Below are 23606 nucleotides of genomic sequence, written 5' to 3'. Positions count from 1 at the left end.
GATTTTGCTTGATGGCCAATACAAGGTGCTCAATTTTCATGTGCTTCCATATGTAAGACTGCACAAATATAACTCAAGTTTTACAAAGGAAACACATTTAAAAAACTGTTTAAACACATTGCTTCATCATATTAAATCTCTGATGTCCTGGCACTGGTATAGCTGGTGTTTATTTATTTATTTATTTATTTATTTATTTGCCCTGTCTTCAGTACAATGCAGTATGACCCATTGTCCCGGGTTGTTCTCTACAGGGATGAAATTAACTGTTACACTCTGGTGCTGCCGCTGATCTTGCCCAAGTTCTACCCCGAGCTCTTCATGCTGTATATGCTATACCATGAGACGGGCGATGCCCTCTACTGGCAGGGCATCGTGCACCTTGGCTTGCTGTCGGACACGAAACTGCTGGAGTTTCTCGATGTACAGAAGTAAGTGGGTTCACTACATTCCACATTTTAATGATTGCTTTTTAAGCCCGTTTTGATTAATTACATCAAATTCATTGTTTTAGAGTAGGTTTATTAATTTGTTCTTCAAAGCACTTTTTGACCTAAAAACTTTTTATAGACATTACTCAAAAAACAGTACAAAAAGCTTAAAACAATTCTGTGAATACAGCCCTTTGTGTGTTGTCTTGGGGATAAAGACATTTGATTGATGCTGAAAAAGCAAAAATCATTGTAGTAAAATAGAGTGTAAGGTAAAACTAGAGTACTCCACGTACCAGCAATGGCACTTGCAAGGGATCCAAGGAAATGCAGGAGCCGGCAACCAGCTAATCCAACCCCGAGTTCACTTGGGTAGTGCCGTGTATCAAGTCTAAAGCAGGATTGATGTTGTCAGCAAGCCTGCAAACACTGTACACAACACAAAGTCAGGCAACAAGCAATTTGTATATCATAGAGTGTAGTGTGACACCTCACCTCACCTCACCTCACCCAGCACGACTCACTCACCACACCTCACCCAGCACGACTCACTCACCTCACCTCACCCAGCACGACTCACGTCCTAACACGCATATGTCCCGTATATACTCCACCCTCTGAATCAGTCCTGCACCTATCCCTAAGGAACAGGTGCAGCTAATCTAACAATGACTCAATGAAATGTTGTCTGTAGTACATCTGCAGTTTTCCTCTACCAAGATGGCCGGCACAATCAGACACTAGACTTAAGGTCCATATTATCTTGATAAGGAACAGGAGTTAGTGAACACAGCGTCACCACCTGTCAGGAGGCCGAACTCCACCAATAAATGAGGGAGAATACTTTACCCTGCCACAGGCCTTTTTTTTGCATGCTGGCATTTTCAGAAGACACAGGAACACAAAAGGAAGTAATTAACTGCCTAAAAAACTGTATATACAGTATATTAGTTCCTCAAAGTCTTTTTAGGTTCTGTGAATCCTGAATTATAAAAACAATGAATTGTTTTTCTCAGGCATTTATGGCCACTTAAGGACCTTCAGCTGACTGCAAACCAGGTAAGACCATATTGGAAATTACTAAGCATATGAAGCTGGGCTTTGACAACATGTTTCAGTCAGGACAACTCTTGCGAGTTAAAAGACCTTTTTTATTAGATAATAAATACAGTTGACAATAAAAACAATTGACAAAAGCCTGTGTTCCCACATTTTGACTTGGTTTTGGCGTGCCTATGCTGCCTTTACATTTTGATTTACATCTTTGCGGCACTGAGAGATAGGCAGGGATGCTGTTAATGATCATATTTGTAGGTGTATTCCTGTCTGAAACTTGGCATAGTCTTCAAAGAAATTCAGACTTGGGGGTTTTTACAGAGTCTTCGAGGACAAGAAAAACTTTTGTCTTTGTTTGATTGATAGAGATATTCTCATGTGAAGGATCAGTGCTTCCATTCAGCCATCGAGTGCTTCCAGAAAATAAGGTAAAAAGACTGTTTAAAAAAATTAAATATGTTATTTAGGATTAGTTTTCTCAGCACAAGCCCTTAATTATCTGAAAATGCAAGTGCCTACAACTCTCCTAACAGCTCACGATATCAGATTAAGGCCAGTTGTAGTTTTAATTCCCATGGTAATCAAAATAGTCTTCATGGCCTTGTCAACCTTTCACCCTCCAAAGAGGTGACAAATCACAGTATTAACATCTATACCAATAATTATGTATGTACAGAGTTTTTTTACTCATTATGTAAAGACCAAATACTAGACTTTTTGTTTTTGTGATAGCACTACAGCAGACCCTCGAGATAAAATGGACACTCTCTTCAGGACATTTGAAGAGATTGAGAAGACCGTGTCCTGGGTGCTGGACAGGGAGTACAAACTTCCCATGGACGACCTGCTGCCTCTGCTCATTTACGTGGTGTCCAGAGCAAGGTATGTACGTGGAAGAGTCCTTAGTACTGGGTGGCTCAGCTCTGTGTGAGAGGCTCAGTTCTAATAGCCTTGTCCAAGACACTGCTCTAAGCCCTGCGTTCTGGTTCAAATCCTTCCAGGAGACAAAGGGTTACTGGGCCACATCACAAAATTCCCATGAAAACTGGCAATAATTACTGTGTTTTGGCTACCGTAGTCACTCGAGCCTTTAAGTTTGCAAAAAAATTAATTAAAAAAAAGTCCTGCTGCTTTCTATTGCAGGATTCAGCACTTGGGGGCTGAACTACATCTCATCAGGGACATGATGGACCCCTGTGGCATTGGAGGGATGGATGACTTTCTATTAACTGCACTGGAGGCAAGCTTTTTATTATGTAATTGTTGTTGTAGCACAAACAAGATGCAGTTACGTTTCAGTGTAACATAGCACTTAGAGCAGCTTGTTATGGGTATTAAAATGCAGAGTGATCTTAACTAGTCTATTATTTTTGCATGACACACTGACTTTCTTGTACACCTGTATCAAAATAAAAAAGAAAGGGTCAAGTGGATTTTTTTCTAGAATAATAGCGCTGCTATCAGAATGCGCTACCTCTATTTTTGTTGTAAACATAGCCAACATAACCATCATCCTGCCCCCATCATCCTGCCTCCATTATCCTGCCCCCGTCATCCTGCCCCTGTCATCCTGCCTCCATCATCCTGCCCCCTATCCTGCAAAACCCGACCTATAGTGGATATAAGAAATATATATTGGTAAGAAATATCACATATAAAAAATTAGTCCTCGTTGCATGGGGACAGGTTAATAATGAATACAATCTGGTGTACCAAATGTACCTATAAGTGTGCAAATATGGGCATAGGCTTATACATGGGTGCATGCTGTTTTTTGAGAAAATAAATTAGTGTCTACCATGGTTGAAAACCTAATGTTTATAAATATTCTTTACTATACCTCAGTATGGTGAGTTGTACCACATAGAAGCCTAGAAAGCATTGTATATTTTCAATACCTTTTCCAAAACGCTTTTCTAAAATAGTCCCATGTGCAAGCCTGTGTGCTTCCATTACGTATTTGCATGGAGGTTAGCTAGCCATGATTCTGAGGGTAGGATGTGATGACTAAAACTGATACACAGTGAATCTAACTCTAATATTTCACAACCATACTGAGTTGCTCTTTCAGATAGCTAATTCAGAAGTAAAACTATAAGAAGCTGTAAGTTAGATAGTTGATAAAAGATAGCGAGTGTAATTAAGAATGTGTATTTGTGTCTCCCTAGTCGTGTTACCAACACATACAGAAAGAGGACATCAGACAAGCCAGATTCCCAGACTGAAACCTTCTGGTGCCGAGGAACTTCTGGGAAGATTAAATACAGTGGGAAGGCTTTACAAAATGTATTCTGGAATCACTGTAAAAAACTCTCCAGTTCTCTGAACAATTAATTGAAAATTGAAGAAGAGATTGTATTGAGATTCAAATATCCAGAAGAGAATTCGATAAAAAAAAAAAAAAAAGTAGTGGTCTGTACTAGCCATGCATAGTTTGGCAGATGGATTGTAACCGGTAACACTGTTTTTAAACTTAGTTGGCAATCTGGCAACAATGATAGCGTCTTTAAGCAAGTGTTTTACACACAATAGAGAGGCATTTGATGCAGTCTTATTTCTGTTAAATTGGGGTCATGCATGATACCCCCATTGCGTGGTATTCCCAAGTAGTGTTCTAATTGAAACATTTCAAAAGCAACATTGTTGATCTGTTTCAGTCGTTTTAGGTCAGATTTTACTTTAAAATACAAAGTGTGTGCCTTTTAGGGATCAATAACTAAGCCTGTGAACAGAATACAATGAGATGTGTCACAACAGCATTCTTAGACACTAAATGGTATGATAGTACTGCTTGTGGAGTTACATCCACTTTTTTAACAATGTGGCATAGAGTAACTTTTAGATTCTTAAACAGCCATTTTGTGCCCCAGGGTGGCTGAAATGATCCAACAACATAGTGACCTTATACATTTTTATTTTGTTTGTTAATCATTATTACAAAACACTGTTACTGGGGTTCCCGATATAAACTCTTGAATAGCTGTCTAGATATTTTAGCTAGACATAGCTGTGAAGTACATTTGTAGAAGTTTCACAGTGGGGTCCTCAGTCTGGATGCCTATTGTTATGGGGGGAGCTCAAGCCAAGACATTTTTCTTCCAATCATGTAAGTACTGTGTGTACATTTTGCTTCAATAATATATAAGTATGCTGTATATTTTATTTTATAAAGGTCATATAAACTGCTCAACATACCAAAAAAGACTAATTGTAATTCATGTCATATAGCTATAACTGCTGGAATTAAATTTATAGAATTTGTAAATATATATGGAAAACCACTTATCAAATATATTGATGAAACTTGCAAAGGATATTTTTTTTGCCCAAATTATTGAGAGTGGTATATTTCAAGGTGCCTTTCTCTCTATATGTATGTCAGTGCGGGAGGGCAGCGGTGTGGTGTATCTCCTAATGGCTGTATAATAGCAGACAGAGACGTAAGAATTGCAGTTAAAGCCCGGTTGTGTGTATTTATTTACAAGAAACAAAATGGTTCACAAAAGAAAAGGTAATGGTTCTTTTAAATATGGTACAACTATTTACAGGATCTCCCAGGTAAAGCTAGGTACTAAACAAGTTGAATGCTTATAGAACTGTAGAGGCTGGGCTGGCAGGTAATCGTCTCTTGATGTTCTGGAGGTAGTTACCTGTGTTCAGTCTGTGAAGACAAGGAAAAGGGAAATCTCTGCTCTTTGCCCTGGGTCCGTCTTTCCACCAATGCAGAGACTGCTCATTATATACACCTGTGTCTGGGGTTAACTGATCGTTCATTTATCAGTGAAGTCCCAGCCACAGTCTGCACTTGTATTTGGCAGGGATAGTATCAACCCTATCCCTGCCAAACTGGAAGAACACCAATGCAACAGTCCTTGCACCCTGTCACAATCACCCTAACATTTTTTCATACAGTGCCTATAGTAAGTATTCACCCCCCTTGGACGTTTTCAGTTTGTTGGGTTACAACCTGAAATATTGATGCATTTAAATTAATTTTTTCCCCTTTGATTTACACGACCTACTGAACACTTTGAAGAGGCAAGAGAATTTTTATTGTGAAACAACAGTTAATGAAAATTTTAAAAAAAAACTGAAATGTCTTGGTTAGATAAGTATCCACCCTCCTGAGTCAATACTTGCTAGAACCACCTTTGGTAGCAATTACAGCTGTGAGTCTTTTGGGGTAACTCTGTACCAGGTTTGCGCATCTGAATCGTGCAATATTCGCCTATTCTTCTTGGCAAAATTGTTTAAGCTCTTGCAAGTTGGACGGGGATCGTTGATGGACAGCAATCTTCAAGTCTTGCTACAGTTTCTCAGTCGGATTTATGTCCGGGCTTTGACTGGGCCACTCTAGGACATTCACTTTCTTGTTTTTAAGCCACTCCAGTGTCACTTTGGCTGTGTGCTTGGAGTCATTGTCCTGCTGAAAGGTTAATCTATTTCCCAGTCTGAGGTCTTGCAGACTGAAGCAGGTTTTCCTCAAGGATTTGACTGTATTTAGCTCCATCCATTTTGCCTTTTACTCTGACAAGTTTCCCAGATCCTGCTGAGGAAAAGCATCCCCATAGCATGATGCTGCCACCACCATGCTTCACAGTAGGGATAGTGTTACCTGGGTGATGTACTGTGTTGGGTTTACGCCAGACATAACACTTTGCATTTAGGCCAAATAGTTCAATTTTTGTTTCATCGGACCACAGAGTCTTTTGCCACATCTTTTCAGTCTCCCACATGCCTTTTTGCAAATTCCAAGCAGGATTTTACATGGGCTTTTTTTCAGAAATGGCTTCCTTCTTGCCACTCTTCCATACAGGCCAGATTTGTGGAGTATGTCAGCTATTGTTGACACATGGACAGTTTCTCCCATCTCAGCCATGGAACGCTGTAGGTCTTTCAGAGTTGTCATTGGCCTCTTGGTGGCATCTCTGACCAATGCCCTTACCCGGCTGCTCAGTTTGGGAGGATGGCCTGCTCTAAGCAGATTCTGGGTGGTGCCATATACCTTCCACTTCTTAATGATCGACTTGACTGTGCTCCAAGGGATATTCAGTGCCTTTTTAAAATCTTTTTATACCCCTCCCCTGATCTGTGCCTTTCCACAACTTTATCCCAGAGTTGTTTTGAAAGCTCCTTGGTCATCGTGGTAGTATCTTTGCTTTGAATGCACTACCCAACTGTGGGACCTTACAGAGACAGGTGTATTTAATCTGAAATCACGTGAACCACTTTTATTTCACACAGATGGACTCCGTTTAACTTATTGTGTGAATTCTGAAGGCAATTGGTTACACCTGAGCTTATTTAGCAGTGTCATGGCAAAGGGGGTGAATTATTTTCTAATGAAGACTTTTCTGGTTTTTATTTTTAATTGATTTGTTTTTTAAGCCCCCCCCCCCCCCCCCCCCTTTTGTGTAAATCAAAGGGAAAAAAATCCCATTTAAATGCAACAAGATTTCAGGTTGTAACACAACAAACTGAAAACGTCCAAGGGGGGTGAATACTTTCTATAGGCACTATATATCTAGAACTGCTTAGCCTGTTTTAAAAAAAGTTAAAAGAGCGCTCTACAGTACAAGTTAACAAGAGCATCTGAATCTAATGCTAAATGTGTTTTAGTTGAAGTATTATAAAAACACATTTACAGAAACTTATATATTTTGTAATCAAATAAAAAATAAAAGTGCATCTCTCTCTCTCTCTCTCTCTCTCTCTCTCTCTCTCTCTCTCTCTCTCTCTCTCTCTCTCTCTCTCTCTCTCTCTCTCTCTCTCTCTCTCTCTCTCTCTCTCTCTATATATCATGTTTTGTTAATGGTGGCTACCGCCCAGCTGCTAATAAAAGGATCAGTGGTTCCTAATCCAAGTTGTCAGTGATCATCAAAAGTAAAGGTTTTTGTAAAAAGCTAAAAAATAAAAAATATCCAGAAAAACAACACACTGAGGTGACAGTGGGACTTTTATTCACTTCATTTTTTACAATCAGTACATGCTACTGATCAATTAAGTCCTTTGTATGACATGAAAGTTATTTTCTACTTTAATGTTAAACTAAAGTTGCACAACAAAAATGTATTTCAGTAAATTCCTTCACTGTAGATTAGCCTTTTTTTATTGACTTAATGTAATTATTTCTAATAAGCAGCAAAAATAGTCTGTGTAGTCATTAATCCAGATTGTTATACTTTTTTCATTATAACTAAGATGAAAAACAGCAATAACAGGCCTGTTCACAAACTTTAAGGACTGATTAATTGAGTTAATTAAAAGATTAACTTCAGTTTTCCTAAGATAATTATTATAATTCTTAAAGCTACAACAGAACTATTACAGCTTGTTTGCTTGCAAAAAAACCCCAAACCAGCAGGTTCTGTGCTTAAAGATGTTATTATTGTTATCTATGGACACCTTTTCAAGATGTCCACCAACTACCTAAATACATACTGCTGGTTATTGTGTTTAAGCTGTATCTATGTAGGTATCCCTGTGTGGTGTCTGGTTTGGCTGTAGCTAACTGCTCTTGTCCTGTTTGTGCTGCCTTAGAGCCTGCAGAAAGACCTGCTTCACCTGCCCCATCATTTCATGGTACAGTTTAAGATCCTCCTCTTTGGTCTTCAGTGCACTCTTTAGCGCCATTCTCAGGGCATTATTCTCATCCGACTGAATAACAAGCCTGATGGACCAAACACAGAGACAGATTATACTCTATATCCTTCTGATATGATAGTACATTCATTTTTAATCACATGTAATAAAGAATGCACAAACTGAAGATTCACCTTGTATTTAGTTCTTCAATTTGAACCTCCAAAGGTATTCCAGAGGAGCGACCAGGAGACAAGTCCCTACTGTCAATTACACTAAGTCTAGTACTGTTGGCAGAAACACCTATAGGTTGAGAAAAATAAGAATAATAAAAAAATAATAATAATAATAATAATAATAATAATAATAATAATAATAATAATCAGGAAAACACATTTTTAAAGGATTGATATTCATGATGTCTAAAATGTCTCAACTAGAAGAAGAAAACTGCAATACATTTACTAACAGAAAACTAATTTGATACAAGCTGTTCTATGTCTCCCATTATAACCCATTATTAAGCAGTATTCTTCCATCTTTTGATCTGGTACAGTAAGTACTGCAAGTTAAAGTACTGTATCAAGATTAAACAAAAAGCCATGAGAAAAGTTATGAATTTAAACGGAATAGCTTTCACTTGTACCTGCTTTGTTTCTGTTGGTGTCTTTTTGATTGCCTTGCCCTTTTCCTGAATCTAACTTTGCCTTTTCAAGCTGCTGCTCCAGAACCACAGCTCTCCGGCGCTCTCCCCGGAGCTTTTGTTCAGCCTCCAGACTCTTTTCCTTGGCCTCCTCCGCTCTAACATACAAGCCATGGTCAATGGTGGAAATGACAAATGACTGCTTCCTAACACAATCTGTCAAGGCACCGACTAGAGGGGAGGCATGCCTTGATTTAGTCTTTTCAAATAACGAAGATAGAATAACTAAAACAGAGGTCAGAGAACCATTGGCAAACTCAGACCACAACATGGTCTCATTTGAAGTGTTCTTTAAAACCCCAAAAGTAATGACTAAAGCTAAGGTTTACAATTTTAGAAAAGCAAACTATGAAGGTATGAAACAGAGACTAACAGAAGTAGATTGGAGTAAAATAGAGAAAACACCCATAGAAGAAGGATGGTTGTTCTTCAAAAATGTAATACTAGAGGCGCAAAACAATTATATCCCTAAAGTAGACAAATCTAAATGTAAAACTAAATTGCCAAAATGGTTTAATAGATCAATTAAAAAAAAATTCAGCGAAAAAAGGCACTTTACAGAGCATTAAAAAAGGACCAAAAAGAAAGTACGCAGAAAGAGTACACAGAATTGCAAAGACAAGTCAAAAAGGAAGTTAGAAAGGCCAAGAGAGAAATAGAAATAAACATTGCTAAGGGAGCTAAAACCAATTCCAAAATGTTTTTCCAATATTACAACAGCAAGAGAACATTCAAAGAGGAGGTTAAATGTTTAAGAGATACAAATGGCAAAATCAGAGATGAAGAAAAAAAAATAGCAAATATATTAAATGATTACTTTTCACAAGTTTTTACAAAGGAAGATACTGACAACATGCCCCACATGTCATCCAGTTCCTATCCAGTTTTAAATAACTTTAGCATAACTGAGGCAGAAGTGTTAAAGGGACTAGGAGCTCTTAAAATAAACAAATCCCCTGGGCTGGATGAGATCCTCCCAGTAGTACTCAAAGAAATGAAAGAAGTAATTTACAAACCGCTAACCAAGATCATGCAGCAGTCTCTTGACACAGGGGTGGTACCGACAGACTGGAAAATTGCAAACGTAATACCGATCCACAAAAAGGGAAACAAAACTGAACCAGGTAACTACAGACCAGTAAGCCTGACTTCTATTATATGCAAACTTATGGAAACTATAATAAGATCCAAAATGGAAAATTACCTATATGGTAACAGGGTCCTGGGAGACAGTCAACATGGTTTTAGGAAAGGGAGATCGTGTCTAACTAACTTGCTTGATTTTTTTGAGGATGCAACATCGATAATGGATAATTGCAAAGCATATGACATGGTTTATTTAGATTTCCAGAAAGCTTTTGACAAAGTCCTGCACAAAAGATTAATTCTCAAACTGAACGCAGTTGGGATTCAAAGAAACGCATGTACATGGATTAGGGAGTGGTTAACATGTAGAAAACAGAAAGTACTGATTAGAGGAAAAACCTCAGAATGGAGTGTGGTAACCAGTGGTGTACCACAGGGATCAGTATTAGGTCCTCTGCTATTCCTAATCTACATTAATGATTTAGATTCTGGTACAGTAAGCAAACTTGTTAAATTTGCAGACGACACAAAAGTAGGAGGAGTGGCAAACACTGTTGCAGCAGCAAAGGTCATTCAAAATGATCTAGACAAGATTCAGAACTGGGCAGACACATGGCAAATGACATTTAATAGAGAAAAGTGTAAGGTACTGCACGCAGGAAATAAAAATGTACATTATAAATATCATATGGGAGATACTGAAATTGGAGAAGGAATCTATGAAAAAGACCTAGGAGTTTTTGTTGACTCAGAAATGTCTTCATCTAGACAATGTGGGGAAGCTATAAAAAAGGCTAACAAGATGCTCGGATACATTGTGAAAAGTGTTGAATTTAAATCAAGGGAAGTAATGTTAAAACTGTACAATGCACTAGTAAGACCTCATCTTGAATATTGTGTGCAGTTCTGGTCACCTCACTATAAAAAAGATATTGCTGCTCTAGAAAGAGTGCAAAGAAGAGCGACCAGAATTATTCCGGGCTTAAAAGGCATGTCATATGCAGACAGGCTAAAAGAATTGAATCTGTTCAGTCTTGAACAAAGAAGACTACGTGGCGACCTAATTCAAGCATTCAAAATTCTAAAAGGTATTGACAGTGTCGACCCAAGGGACTTTTTCAGCCTGAAAAAAGAAACAAGGACCAGGGGTCACAAATGGAGATTAGAAAAAGGGGCATTCAGAACAGAAAATAGGAGGCACTTTTTTACACAGAGAATTGTGAGGGTCTGGAATCAACTCCCTAGTAATGTTGTTGAAGCTGACACCCTGGGATCCTTCAAGAAGCTGCTTGATGAGATTTTGGGATCAATAAGCTACTAACAACCAAACGAGCAAGATGGGCCGAATGGCCTCCTCTTGTTTGTAAACTTTCTTATGTTCTTATGTTCTTAACAGTTTAGCTAGTGATGCATTTCCAGTAAATATGTACACAGCACATGCACCATTCACAGAATCCCCCAGCTCATCAAACTAAAACAGAACTGGTACAGCTCTTCTTTGCCTGTGTGCTCCCATGCTTTTATATGGGCGCATGTATCCTCAAGAGTCTATGAGAAAACCTGATTCATGGTTAGCTGTGCACTGGGGTTTATAAATAACCAATAAGTGTATGTGTATCACTGAAGATATAGGCCAGGGTGTGTAGGAGGACGAATGCTACCTCTGCTGCAGGACTGTGAGCAGCTCCATGAGTTTATCTCTCTCCACTTCTGCTGCCTGATACAAGGCCTTGAATTCAGTGCACTGCACCTGCAGGGACTTAGATTCAGCAACACTTATACTGCAATAAAGTTAAAATAACAACAGAAGTCAGGCAAGCCAGATTTATCAAAAATGAATGAAGAACTTTCACAACAACTTTCCAATGCTTTAAAGTGCATTAAACCTAATAGTGGCATGTGGACTAATTTACTTTTCCACAGCTGCGATATTTTATATTTCAAATGTATATTATATATGATTTTTTTTTTTTTAATTAAGTGACTAAAAAATCTAGGTGATATTGTTTGACTAACCTTCCTCCTGAGCTGCCTCCTGAAGAGGAGTGAGTAGCTACTGATTCCACAAGTGTGTGCCCCAGCTTGGAAATGGCACTGCAAGATTGGAGAAAGAGATAAGGCAACTAAACATGGTTGAATTTATTATGACTACTATTATACTAAAATTATATTGGGCATATGGAGACATGAAAGATACACATTCTTCCCTGCATTAGACAGTCAGGCTCGGTATGCAGAAATTGCATGTGTGCTAATCACATGCTTCGTTGTTTCTTTGGATATAAACTTATGCTAGTTGACAGAATAACAGACTGACACAGAACACAAAGATAAAGATAAAAGGAATCATAAAATATAAATATACACTAAAAGTACATAAAAATAGTAAAATTGAAAAAGAACACAAGAAAGTGTGTGGTAACAAAATAAAAATGAATTACAGCTAATATGAAAATTCATTTTTCCTACCGGGCAGAGGATATCCTTCCACTGTGATCGCCCCCTGCCGTTGGAGGTCTGGAAGTGCTTTCAGTATCTTTATCTATCTTTCCTCTTGAGTGAGGTCTCTCTGGTACCTTTGTCTCCTCACCTAAGTATCTCTGAAATTATGTAGAATTAATTTTTATATACACAATTCATTCAGATATATTGGATGGCTTTTACTTTAAAATTGAATGGTTGCAACAAAACGTAATGCATCTCACTACTAAAACATGATATTTCATAAAAGTCACTTAATGCTGATGGACAAAGAGGCGGGACAATCAACATGATTGCTTGTGATTTAAACACTTGATGAGCCCAACAGGGATAGTGCCCCTCGTGTTAATAAGTTTACCTTCAGTGATAGCTGCTGGATTTCTTCTTCCAGCTCTTTGACCTTGGCTTCTCTCTCATCGACCATCTGCTTTAGCTGCTCCACGAGAGAGCCGTGTTTCTGGGCCTCACTGCTGAACTGCTGTCCCAGGCTCTGCTGGACCTCCTTGGTCTTCTGCTCTTGCTGGCTCAAGCACCCCAAAACAACCTGCAATTGTTTCTGTTGCTTCTGTAAAAAGTATATTAAGATCAATATGTATTGGTGGAGTTTTTGGGGGAGTTTTGGATTGCCCCCACCCAGCACAGCGGCTGACTGTAGCTGTTGTTATTATCTCCCTCACGTTTCATAAGCTCTACATTCCAAACAAAAGAGAAAACAGTAAAAAAAGTGAACCTAAAACATCTTAAAAACACCTTTGTTGCATACTGTCACCATCACTTCCAATGTCACTGTTAACTTTACTCTCCTTTTTATCAGATCAGATATTATTTTTAAAAACGCTCGTACCAGTAAAGCGTCTACAAGCTCGTCGTCGTGTTTGCCCTTCTCCAGGAGGGTGGAAATCTGACCCTTCAGGGATTTCACCTCATTGCACAGTGCTTTGTTTCTGGCTTTGGAGCCCTCCAGCTTTTTCTTTAACTCCTCATGTTCTTTCTGTAGAACTTCGTAGTCAAAGGTCAGTTTCTGTGAATGGAAAACTCATCACTCATCTAATTTAAGACTCATTTATAATACTGCCTTGGGAACAACAACAATAGTTCAATGATTGTGGACAATCAGGCAATACATAAAAAGAACATCATACATCCCTTAAAAACATATATACCACACAGTATATTCAATTCCTAGAGTGCATACTATTTCTTTTAAACCATACACTATAAATTCAACCATTATTGCATAAATCAATTATACTCAATTAGACTTCTGATGGTACACGTTTCATGTGGGTAGTCGTATTATCTTATGGAGTCAGGGAATCCCACGGACAGCTGGTCATAAATAAAACTTAAATGATAAAATTAGGCAATTTTAATAACCCAGACAAGTTTAATAACTGACTAACTACAACAAACAGATCAGTATGTGTTTGCACACAAGCCATCAAACCATTGCTCACAGCAACAGTCTGTAAATACATATCAATTAATTTTTTTTTAATAAATATGGGTCAGCTGTGCGGCTACTCACAAGGATGCTGTGGAACACATGTAGGATTAGTAACCAGAGCCAGAAAGTGTAGATAGAATGAAAAAATATCTAAATGTATTTTCTGATGAAACCAATAATTGTGTTGTATGATTGATTTATGGGTAAAACTCTTTTTTTTTAAATGATTGTTTCTCAAGCTCACCTCTGAGGTTTCCTTCCTCTCTCTCTCCATGGTGCGAAGGCGGCTGAGGTTTCTGTCCTGCACTGGGGTTCTCTGCAGTGCCCCCAGACCCAGCATCTCCTCCTCCATGGTGAGAGCTGGCACCTGCCTACGCTGAGAGCCTTGCCCTAGCTGTGACTCCAGATCCCGCACCTAAGGATTGCAAACATGTAATTGATAGTCCTTTCAACTGCCCTAAAAGTATTCATATTTACAGGTTTAATGAAGGACTAAAGGTAATTAAATGATCAATTAAATGGATATCATGACATGATCTATTACAGAAGTTGACATGTACAGTTGACCCTGTTTCTTAAGGTTGATTGTCTTCTCATGCATGAGTGCTTTGGGTGGGCAAAAGCAATGCGCTCAATAGAAGACACTCTTATACCTCCTCAGTCCTTTTGTTCAGAATACCGAACATTTTTCATTTGAAATTGCCTCTGCTACTGTCAGCCAGAGAGCCCTTGGTTACAGAGGTTTAGAATACTGAACGTTCAATATTTCGCAGTCCCAAATATTGGTCTTATATTTTGTATGTTTTTGTGGTCTTATGTAACGCAAATAACGAGTTTTTCACAAATTTTGTTTTCTCTTCACAAACCTGGTCTCAAGACTGAGGACAAAAAGAGACAGGGTCAGCTGTATATAATAACTTATTATAAACCATGTTTTAATGAGAAGAAAAACACACAATTCGCAGTCAATGCTATTAGCCAAGTCTTTAGAATTGTTGTCGCTTGGTAGTGTGTGTGCACGAGATGACACCTATGGCAAAATAAGATGTACTGGTAGGTTCTGAAATTTGGCATTGTGACTTCATGATTTATAATATTAATGGAACACAAATAAAGTTAAAAAATGGCCTTTAGTAAAACAATAACAATAAAACCTACAGTAAACGAACTCCTGGTACCTCACCCTGTTCTGTAATGCTAGGATCTGCTGAGACCGGCCTCGCCAGCTTCCAGATGTACTTAGTAGCTGTTGAATGCTGACTTCTTCCCCAACTTCATTAGCCAGAACCTGCAGAAGGGTAAAATGGGAACAGCATGTATTGCATTCGTGAAGTTAGCTTTAGAACTACTTACGGCTACAGAATGTAGAGATTATTTACAGTTATACAGCTGCAATTCTGAAAGTTTATGTACCGCCAAGGTATACGCATTGCAGATTTAGAATGCTCATCAGTGAATGAACTGAATGCATACGTTGTACAAAATTAATTACTCTCTGATTGGAAGATTGACATTCCTTGATTCATAATTATTCTAAGTATAGTATGTTTTCTATTAATACACAAACACCAACCAAGCTCTATTAAATAAGGAGAATATTAAATGCTGTATCAATGACAAACGTGTTCAACAAACATTTCTGGTAAAAATGTATTTTGAACTTATGTTTCTATTAGCATTTTTAAATACTAGTTACTTATGGATGATATATCGTAAGACCACATTATGCAATACCTTGTGTGCTATTTTCATTTCTTGCTTCATAGACTGGATCTGGTTGCGGTACTCAGTCATTTTCAAATTAGCTACAGACAGCTTCTCCTGTAGAGCCTTAACCTCTGGGTTCTCAGGCTTGAGAGAAAAAAAAGGGATGAAAATAAAATATATTACAAAGACACAATCAGGGGATACATTTAAATCAAGGTCTTTGCACAGTTCAAACAAAACTGTAAGGGCCTACTTTTAATAGACAGTTAAAAACAGGAACACAATGTGCAAACTCAAGAGTGCTTGCGGTACATCCTGCATATCACCCACGCTGTAATACTGAACAGAGCAAACGCTGGATGCTAGTGCGATATGAATAGCGCTGGGCAATCCATGGAAAGTGGGAAGCAAAAAAAGGGTTAGCAAATGAAGAGAAGCTGATTTCCCTTGTGGAATACGTCTCATTACACATGGGTTTTCTGTGACATTCATTGTTTCCATTATAGTTAATAGCCCACCACAAGAGCTTATATTAGATACAGTGCAGAAAGTGTATCTGTACAATATGGAACGTATTGAATGCTATTGTTGCTGTAAAAAAAAAAAAAGTATTGTGTTCTGTAGCTTCCATGCATCTTTAAATTTGCTTAGATGAAAATGATAATCAGACAACTCCAAACTTTTGGCCGACTTCTGGCAGTAGCATAGGTATAACAACTGTTAAACATAGTACCAAAATCTCTACACAAGGCAAAGTCTGATTGCGCCTGTTTGCACTGATCTAGCATGCCCCAATCAGCTGCTAACAACCTTTACCTTAGTGTTAGTATCTTCCCTTGTGATCAAAATTGGGCCCTAAATGTTACACACCATGAATGTTGAATTCATGGTGTGTGAATGTTAAGAGCACTGCAGTTGTGTGCAATAAATCTGACCCATTATACCCTACAAGCTGTTAAGCAAGCCCCTAGTTGTAGTAATTTACATAGTATTAAGAGACAAACTACAGTACTCTTTATTACATTCAGGAAAAGGGAAGATATGAAATTAGCAAGACAGCACTGTATAAAACAATAATCTCCAAACTTCAGGAAGAAATTTAAAGTTAAAATTTGTGGTTTTACAAATGTATTTGTGCTTAGCTTTAAAATTGAATGGTTTTAGCTTTATGACCTTTTTTCCTTTTGAATAAATATTGAAATTGATCATTTTGTAATGTGAGTTCTATAAACTGAAATTGCTACGTTTTGGTGTTTTGCGCGGTTAATATAAAAATGATAGCTGAAAATTATAAAGCTTACCGTCAGGTCCCCTGTAGTCCTTGAGGTAAATGTCATGGTTCCTGTCTCTTTTCCACCAATGCCAGACAATGCAGATTGCAGCTACATAGGACAGATTTTTTTAGACAATAAACTATGCTGTTTATTAACCCTCTGCATATAGGTAAACTCTGATACCACTGAAGTTCAAAAATACTGACACAATTGTAACCAAATTAATACAGGAACCTTATTTGAGGAGAACATCTGTAATTCTGGAAAAAGTATTGCTTAGTAAAGCTTTGTTTACCATTGTGGCTTAACAAAAACACTATACTCTAAAGTTTCACATCCATGTAGAAAGACTGTTAATAACTGTAGGTCAGCCCTTCCTGAGAAGAAGTGATTGTAATCAAAATATTCTCGTAAATGCATTTTAAGTAGCACTGTTGGTCCACTTGAAGCACAAATTTGAATATTTTTCACCATGGTGAACATTTCAGAATTAACATCTGGTTCCAACAACAAATGTCTCATTATAGAAAGTCACCAATCAATATTAAGGATGGGTAAATGTATCTTTCTACCTTTTGTGGCAGAGATGACGCAGGATGCATGGCAGAGTAGGGGGAGGAGAAAATATGTAGTCCAGGAGGAAGCTGCAGCATGACATTCCCCAGAATGCCACTGGGTTACCAGGAGACAGAGGGGAGTCCCCTGGCTCAATTTTAATGAGAAGCACCTGAGGCTGTTAAGCCGTGCAAAAATGGGTTGGAAACTATTGCAGTCAGTGCTGTGTGCCAGGCTGACGAAGGACAAGCCATGTGAAGAGCAGACCTGTATGGTCAATGAATAAGGTTCTGTTTGTGCTTAAAATGTTTTGCTACTGGTAAACGGCTTCGGTGTCACGTGGTTAGTTAGAAGGCGAAGAAAAGTTTAGATAGCACTACAATGGGAGTTAGGTTTTTGTTTGTTTATTTGTTTTGTAATTAATAAAAGTGCACAAAAGTGCTTTAAGAAGTCATGTTCTGTGTCTGTGTCTGTTTTTAAAGGGTGCAAACGAACCTTAAACACGGAAGACCTTTCATGCTTTCTTAAACTACTATGAATCTCTTTTCTCTCTCTCTCTCTCTCTCTCTCTCTCTCTCTCTCTCTCTCTCTCTCTATATATATATATATATATATATATATATATATATATATATATATATATATATATATATATATATATGTGTGTGTGTGTGTGTGTGTGTCCCAATGGTTAAGTTTAACAAAATAAACGCCTACCTCCTTTTCTAGGTCCTTCACCCTGTTGCTATGCTGTTTCACCTTGGCTTTCTCCCGTTCCATCTCCGCTGTCAGCTCCCGGTTTCTCTTGGAGAGCTCCACTATTTTAGTGGCTGCCACGTCACCTGCCATGCCAGAGGTACCTGACAGACAAGCACAATACAGTACTAATTACACGACTGGTACACTGCACTGTTTCTAAATGCTCTTTTAACCCTTTACTTATCTGCATCTTGCAAAGCAGCACAGTATACTAAATGATGCTGTCCTTCACAGAAGGTCAGCTATTCAAGGGAGCAACTTACCCAATCCTGATTTCTATATTCTCACAATGCAGTCAGTTATTCAATGCAGATACACTTTGTGAGTTAAGTACAAATATGGTTCAGGTTGAATTAAATATGTTCAATAGAAGCTGGTCACAACGGGCACCAAAACTCCCATTTCTCAAGGTGGGTGGATCGGTTTCGTACAGGTGCACAGTTGGTTTTTATGGATATTTAGGAAATCTACTAAACAAAGGCAAGGTGCCTATCTGTGCCATGTTGAATGTTGTCAGTGTAAGATAATCACTGCTTTATTCTGGTTGTCTCATTGTGGTTAATTTTTTGTATTTACAAAATTCCTTAAGTAATTTTAGCAAATTTCTCCAAAGAAGGGATAGGGTAAAATCCTTCCTCAGATATCACATTGCAAGTGCAGCACTACTTAATGTAAAAGAAGCAACAAGCTCTGAGTTGCAAACCTGCTAAAGCAAACTTGTCCTCCTCTCGTTTCTTCTTCAGGTGTTTGATTTCAAAGTCCCTCTCACTGAGGAGTTTGTAAAGCCTGCTGTTCTCATCTTGCACCTCCCTCAGCTGGTCCTGAAGCTGTTCATTTTCATCCTCTAATATCCTGTAAATCCATGCATTTAAAAAAAAAAAAAAAAAAAAAACCCTAATCAATTTTAGGACATGGAGTTACAGTACATTTAATAATAATAATAATAATAATAATAATAATAATAATAATAATAATAATAATAATAATAATAAAAAAACATTGTTTACCATATAACTGAAAAAACTAGTACAGCTCCTGTAGCAGCCTCTAACCTAGTGGTCCTCAAAGCTTTTTTGCATCAGGCACAAATGTATATTTATCATGTGGTCGAGGGCATGATACTTTTACTCTAATGACAGTTAACTACCAATTTCAAAACATAAAAAATAATACATTACATATTTATTAAATGGCACAAAAGACAGTACAGACTAGTACATTGTAATGGCTGCCATATAACTACATCAGGATTACCTATTATGTCAGTTGGTATAGCGTCTTGCAGACACAGCTTAGAGCACCACGGATCAAACCCCTGTAAACTGGTATGAGTTTCTGTTTACATTTTGGAATTCTCCTGCATTGAGTGATTACAAATAAAGTTATGATTATAACAGTTGCTACTCCACCCACCTTGTGTTAAGGGCACCATGAGGTTCCCTGTCCAGCTCCAGGAGCTTGAGGTCTTCCTCAGCGCTGAAAGGGTCTGCCTCCCTGCTTGCAGAAGCTCTCTGACTCAGCTGCAGTTTTTCTTTCTGCTTCTCCCTACGCTTCTGCAGCCTCCTCTGCTGCTGCTCTTGCAAGGCCTGGAACTGCTGCTTCAGGCTCTGGTTTACACTCTCATCATCACAATCCATTGCAGAGACAGCAGGGACTGCAAACAGCAGGTGGAAAAGTTTTAAAATAAGGCAAATCATTTAGGTGGGTTTAAAACAGGAACCCTGCTGTAACTTTTAAAGTGAGACCCTCACTGTAATTTACTTCTATTGCGCCTTTTAATGCACTGTGTTACTTGCACTAATACAGGGTGTTTCAAAAGTCTGGAACCATAAGATATATTTTAAATATTCCCATGGTTAATTATTCTGCTCAAAAGAAGATGGAACTTGTATTGTTACATGTTTCTGGGAAAAGCCAAAGGGATGCATGCCAATTATTCCATGAAACATCTCCAAAGTCCGTCCCTATCTTTCCCTCCCGGATGCGGAGATACTTTGTCATGCATTTGTCTCCTCTCGACTCGACTACTGCAACTCTCTATATGGTGGTCACCCAGCACGCACCATAAACCGACTGCAGCTAGTTCAGAATGCTGCTGCCAGGATCCTTACCGTAAAAAATGTAATCGCATCACCCCGTCCCCCGTTCCCCATCTTGCCCAGCTGCACTGGCTACCTGTAAAGTTCAGGATTATGTTCAAAACTCTCCTGCTCACCTACAATGCCCTCCATCAGACAGATCCTGTGTACCTCCTCAACCTGCTGACCCGCTATGTCCCTGCCCGCAAACTGAGGTACTCCGACTCTGGCCTGCTTGTTATCCCCAAGCAAAAGTGCACCACACATAGACAAAGCTTGTTTAGCTTCATGGCTCAGACTCTTTGGAAATCTCTCCCAGCTTTGGTGCGTGACGCTCCCACCCGTTGCTCACTTTAAATCAACTCTCAAGACCCACCTGTTCGCTCATGCTTTCAGTGCTCTTTAAGCCTAATATCTGCTATTAGCTGCTGTGTTGCTGCTATGATTTCACGTATTATGTTACTATCATGTATTATGCACTTTCCACTGTATTTAATGTACTATTTCATGTATTAGCTACTATCATGTATTATGCACGTTCCACTGTATTTAATGTATTATGCATTGTTTTTTACTGTATATCATGTATTATGCATTTCTCTGTATTTGAGGTATTATGGATTTTCTTCTTGTGACTGCATCTTGTAAAGGGCTTTGTGATGGTGGTCCACAGTGAAATGTGCTATATAAAATAAAGACTGATTGATTGATTGATTGAAAGACATCCTGAAAAGTCAATGCCAAGTCATGGATTCCTTTCAAAAGTGTTGCAGCGTTTGAAAGAGACCAGAAGCTTTGCTGATAAACCTTGTAGTGGTCCTTGTTCCTCTACTGATGAAAATTAATGGTTTGCAGTTTGAACATAATAATAAAAGTTGGGTTTGGTCCTACAATAATACAAAATTTAAAATGAAATGACTACAATGTTTTAATTGACACTTATAATGATGTTTAAGCAAAAAAGCATTATAAGTCATGTCCCCATTGGGACCTAGTCGTGGCAACTACACTTATATCGTAGAGCCCACTGTGAATCTCATAATGTCATAATGTCAATGACAGTGATTCTAAACCACAGCATAATCATAAATATTAAATACGTGAATATCAGTTTTTATTTGTCTGTTTTTATATTTAATGACGTATTTTGCGCTTTATGAATGACAAAGAAAAAAGTCCGCGCAAATACACACATCTTGATATGCGGTAGCCACAGAACACTTAATACATTGAAAATCTTTATAGGGTGACAAGGAGATTCAGTTAAAATATCAATACATTCACTGTCACTATTGGCTTCTGCCACTATAATTCAGTTAAAGACGGTACTGCATTACATTGTCCATTTAGCTTCACCCTAGTTTCACTACAGAACGACAAACTCTTATAAAAATGACTTTTGTACATTATTACCGATGTGCTTAAAACAGACACACACACCAATGTGTGAAACATTTGATACAATGTAGCTTTTAATGAACGGATAATGAAATACACAAACACGAACTCACGAAGCGTTTTGTCGAAAGAGACCCCTTGAAATGGCAATATATAGAGACTACTTCTTTTGGCTTCCACTTTCCTAAATTAACGAAGCTAATAATATTAGTAATAACTTACCAAGGTATGTGCAGGGCTTCACTTAATATCAAATATATCTGTTAAATTAAGATCTTAAACTGATCATTCCATTCTATTGTTTTTTGTTGTTTTTTTTTTTCACCCCTTCCAGAGTCCACGAGATTCCCAGGCAGACGCTAGTGTTTCCATGACAACGGTAACTGGAGAACAAGCCCTTAAGCTTGAGGCGAGTTTCCTTCCTTCTATTGTTATTATTATGGCCCCCTATTTAACCACAAGGGGCGCAAAATACAACAATGAAAGTGCCACTGTGTGTAGCAGTCCAGGGTATAAACAATAAAATACTTATTTATGTATTTATTTATTTTTGGCTCATGAGCAATAGCATTTTCCTTTATGAAGCGACAGGGATTCTGAAAACATTGCCCTTATCATGGTCTTACAACTCATATCATACAGTAGGTCTGCCACTGATGTGACAGATTAGCTAATTTTCATCCCCAGATGTCCCTCTGTCAAAGCATTCCTCATCGGGGTGAAAATAAGTTGAAATAATGTTTTGAGTCCTGAACTATAGTGCCTTCTGTGCTTATTTTGTTTTTTAAGACATCTATCAGTTGTTCCTTCTTGTACCTACAATAAACTGTTACAGAATGATGTGTACTTAATAGCTGCTTGGCAAACAATAGTTTAAGGTTCTTAAGTTAACAATTTAGAATCTGCTTGGAAAAAATCATATGCATAATGTTTTGAACAGTCCTTATAAATTGACATTCTGTAATTTCCTCTGGATGCTAACAGATTTAAAATGTAAATATAAGAAATGTTATGTTAATGTCAAAAGCAGTTAATAGCACCTCAAAATAAATAAATAAATAAATAAATAAATCACAAGTGAAATCACACAAAATGGTCATACTCTTTAACCTTGGTTAAAGTTTCTAACATATTTTTATTTTATAACATTTAAACAGTGATTGTGGCAATTTTAACCAGAGATCCCAAATCTGCATACAATTGAAACTATTGCCCACAATTTAACTAAAAACAGCCCTTCTCTACACTGAAAGAAGAGTAATTATTGATTTAAACCAGGGGTTTAAATCAATAATTACCCGGGGGAAAGGGGGCGGGGACGACACAGAATTTTTAAAACTTGATTACATGTTTTTGGATGCACAGAATTAAAAGACAGTATTTAGGGATCTCTATGGAAAACACTCGTATTCGCTTTTTATTCGGCAAATCACTATACTAATACCAATAGTCAGCTGTAAATGTAATCACGTTACAATTTACTTACCACTTCAGAGTATGCGTACCATTTAAATTGTTTACAACATCAAAAACATTGACCTCAAGATAAAACTCTAATACCTAACAACGACACACTTTTTTTTAAAAAATTATTTTTATTTAAGCCAGCATAATTATCCAGAGACTCTATAAATGTCGGTCGCTTTGCACTTTCTGCTGCCCAGGTATTAAATAAAACAAACCCCATAAAAGTATGAGTACTGTCATGTGATTAGCCCACTATTCATGTTTACTTTACATTTACGCCGCTTAAAAACAACAACTAAACAAACAGAAACACAATGCTTCACTGAAAAACGCAAAAATCATGAGTAGCAGAGAGCACTTCATCTGCACAATCGGCACGCCTGCTTTTTCTATAAAAGCCACGCAATCGAAATTGCAAATGCGTACAGGTGGAAAATGTGGACGTGATAGATTCTGTGTATTTGTTTTCCTCTGCACTTTGAGCTGCTAAACAAAGATTACATAATTATACACACTGTTTTACAGACTATGTAATGCATTTAAAAATAATTATTTTATTTTACTGTCATTTTTATGTGTGCA

At 37.9% G+C, this 23606-nt stretch overlaps 2 protein-coding genes across 5 annotated transcripts in view; one reads left to right on the top strand and one right to left on the bottom strand.

Moving 5' to 3' along the window:
- Window positions 1–4793, top strand: part of LOC121312853 (ALS2 C-terminal-like protein) — a 39285-nt gene extending 34492 nt beyond the window's left edge. For all 4 annotated transcript variants that reach the window (XM_041244699.1, XM_041244698.1, XM_041244701.1 and 1 more), the window contains 6 exons: window positions 255–431; window positions 1448–1490; window positions 1854–1915; window positions 2220–2369; window positions 2631–2727; window positions 3656–4793. In XM_041244699.1, the coding sequence (XP_041100633.1) occupies window positions 255–431; window positions 1448–1490; window positions 1854–1915; window positions 2220–2369; window positions 2631–2727; window positions 3656–3712 (586 nt within the window). In that variant the 3' untranslated portion in view covers window positions 3713–4793. The remainder of the gene's footprint in view (window positions 1–254; window positions 432–1447; window positions 1491–1853; window positions 1916–2219; window positions 2370–2630; window positions 2728–3655) is intronic.
- Window positions 4794–7276: 2483 nt separating this feature from the next.
- On the bottom strand, window positions 7277–21907 carry ccdc13 (coiled-coil domain containing 13). The gene is made up of 16 exons (XM_041244696.1): window positions 21780–21907; window positions 19495–19735; window positions 18785–18933; window positions 18040–18182; window positions 16795–16875; window positions 15521–15637; window positions 14970–15074; window positions 14031–14201; window positions 13184–13360; window positions 12698–12904; window positions 12328–12458; window positions 11875–11952; window positions 11520–11639; window positions 8716–8870; window positions 8264–8372; window positions 7277–8157 (listed from the first exon to the last, which is right to left on the bottom strand). The coding sequence occupies exons 2-16, from the start codon at window positions 19716–19718 to the stop codon at window positions 7995–7997; spliced, it is 2130 nt and encodes a 709-aa protein (XP_041100630.1). The 5' UTR covers window positions 19719–19735; window positions 21780–21907; the 3' UTR covers window positions 7277–7994.
- Window positions 21908–23606: the final 1699 nt, after the last annotated feature.

Source organism: Polyodon spathula, chromosome 3, assembly GCF_017654505.1.
Source record: "Polyodon spathula isolate WHYD16114869_AA chromosome 3, ASM1765450v1, whole genome shotgun sequence".
NCBI lineage: Eukaryota > Metazoa > Chordata > Actinopteri > Acipenseriformes > Polyodontidae > Polyodon > Polyodon spathula.
This window is presented reverse-complemented; position numbering and strand designations above follow the sequence as displayed.

What these genes read in the sequence shown, in the direction of transcription:
- ccdc13 (XM_041244696.1), bottom strand. Translation starts at nt 19,718, where the DNA reads ATGGATTGTGATGATGAGAGTGTAAACCAGAGCCTGAAGCAGCAGTTC. An exon ending in GGACTACAGGGGACCTGACG is followed by an intron (nt 15,638 to 16,794) that starts GTAAGCTTTATA and finishes TTTTCTCTCAAG; the next exon opens with CCTGAGAACCCAGAGGTTAA. An exon ending in CACCAACAGAAACAAAGCAG is followed by an intron (nt 8,373 to 8,715) that starts GTACAAGTGAAA and finishes CTCAACCTATAG; the next exon opens with GTGTTTCTGCCAACAGTACT.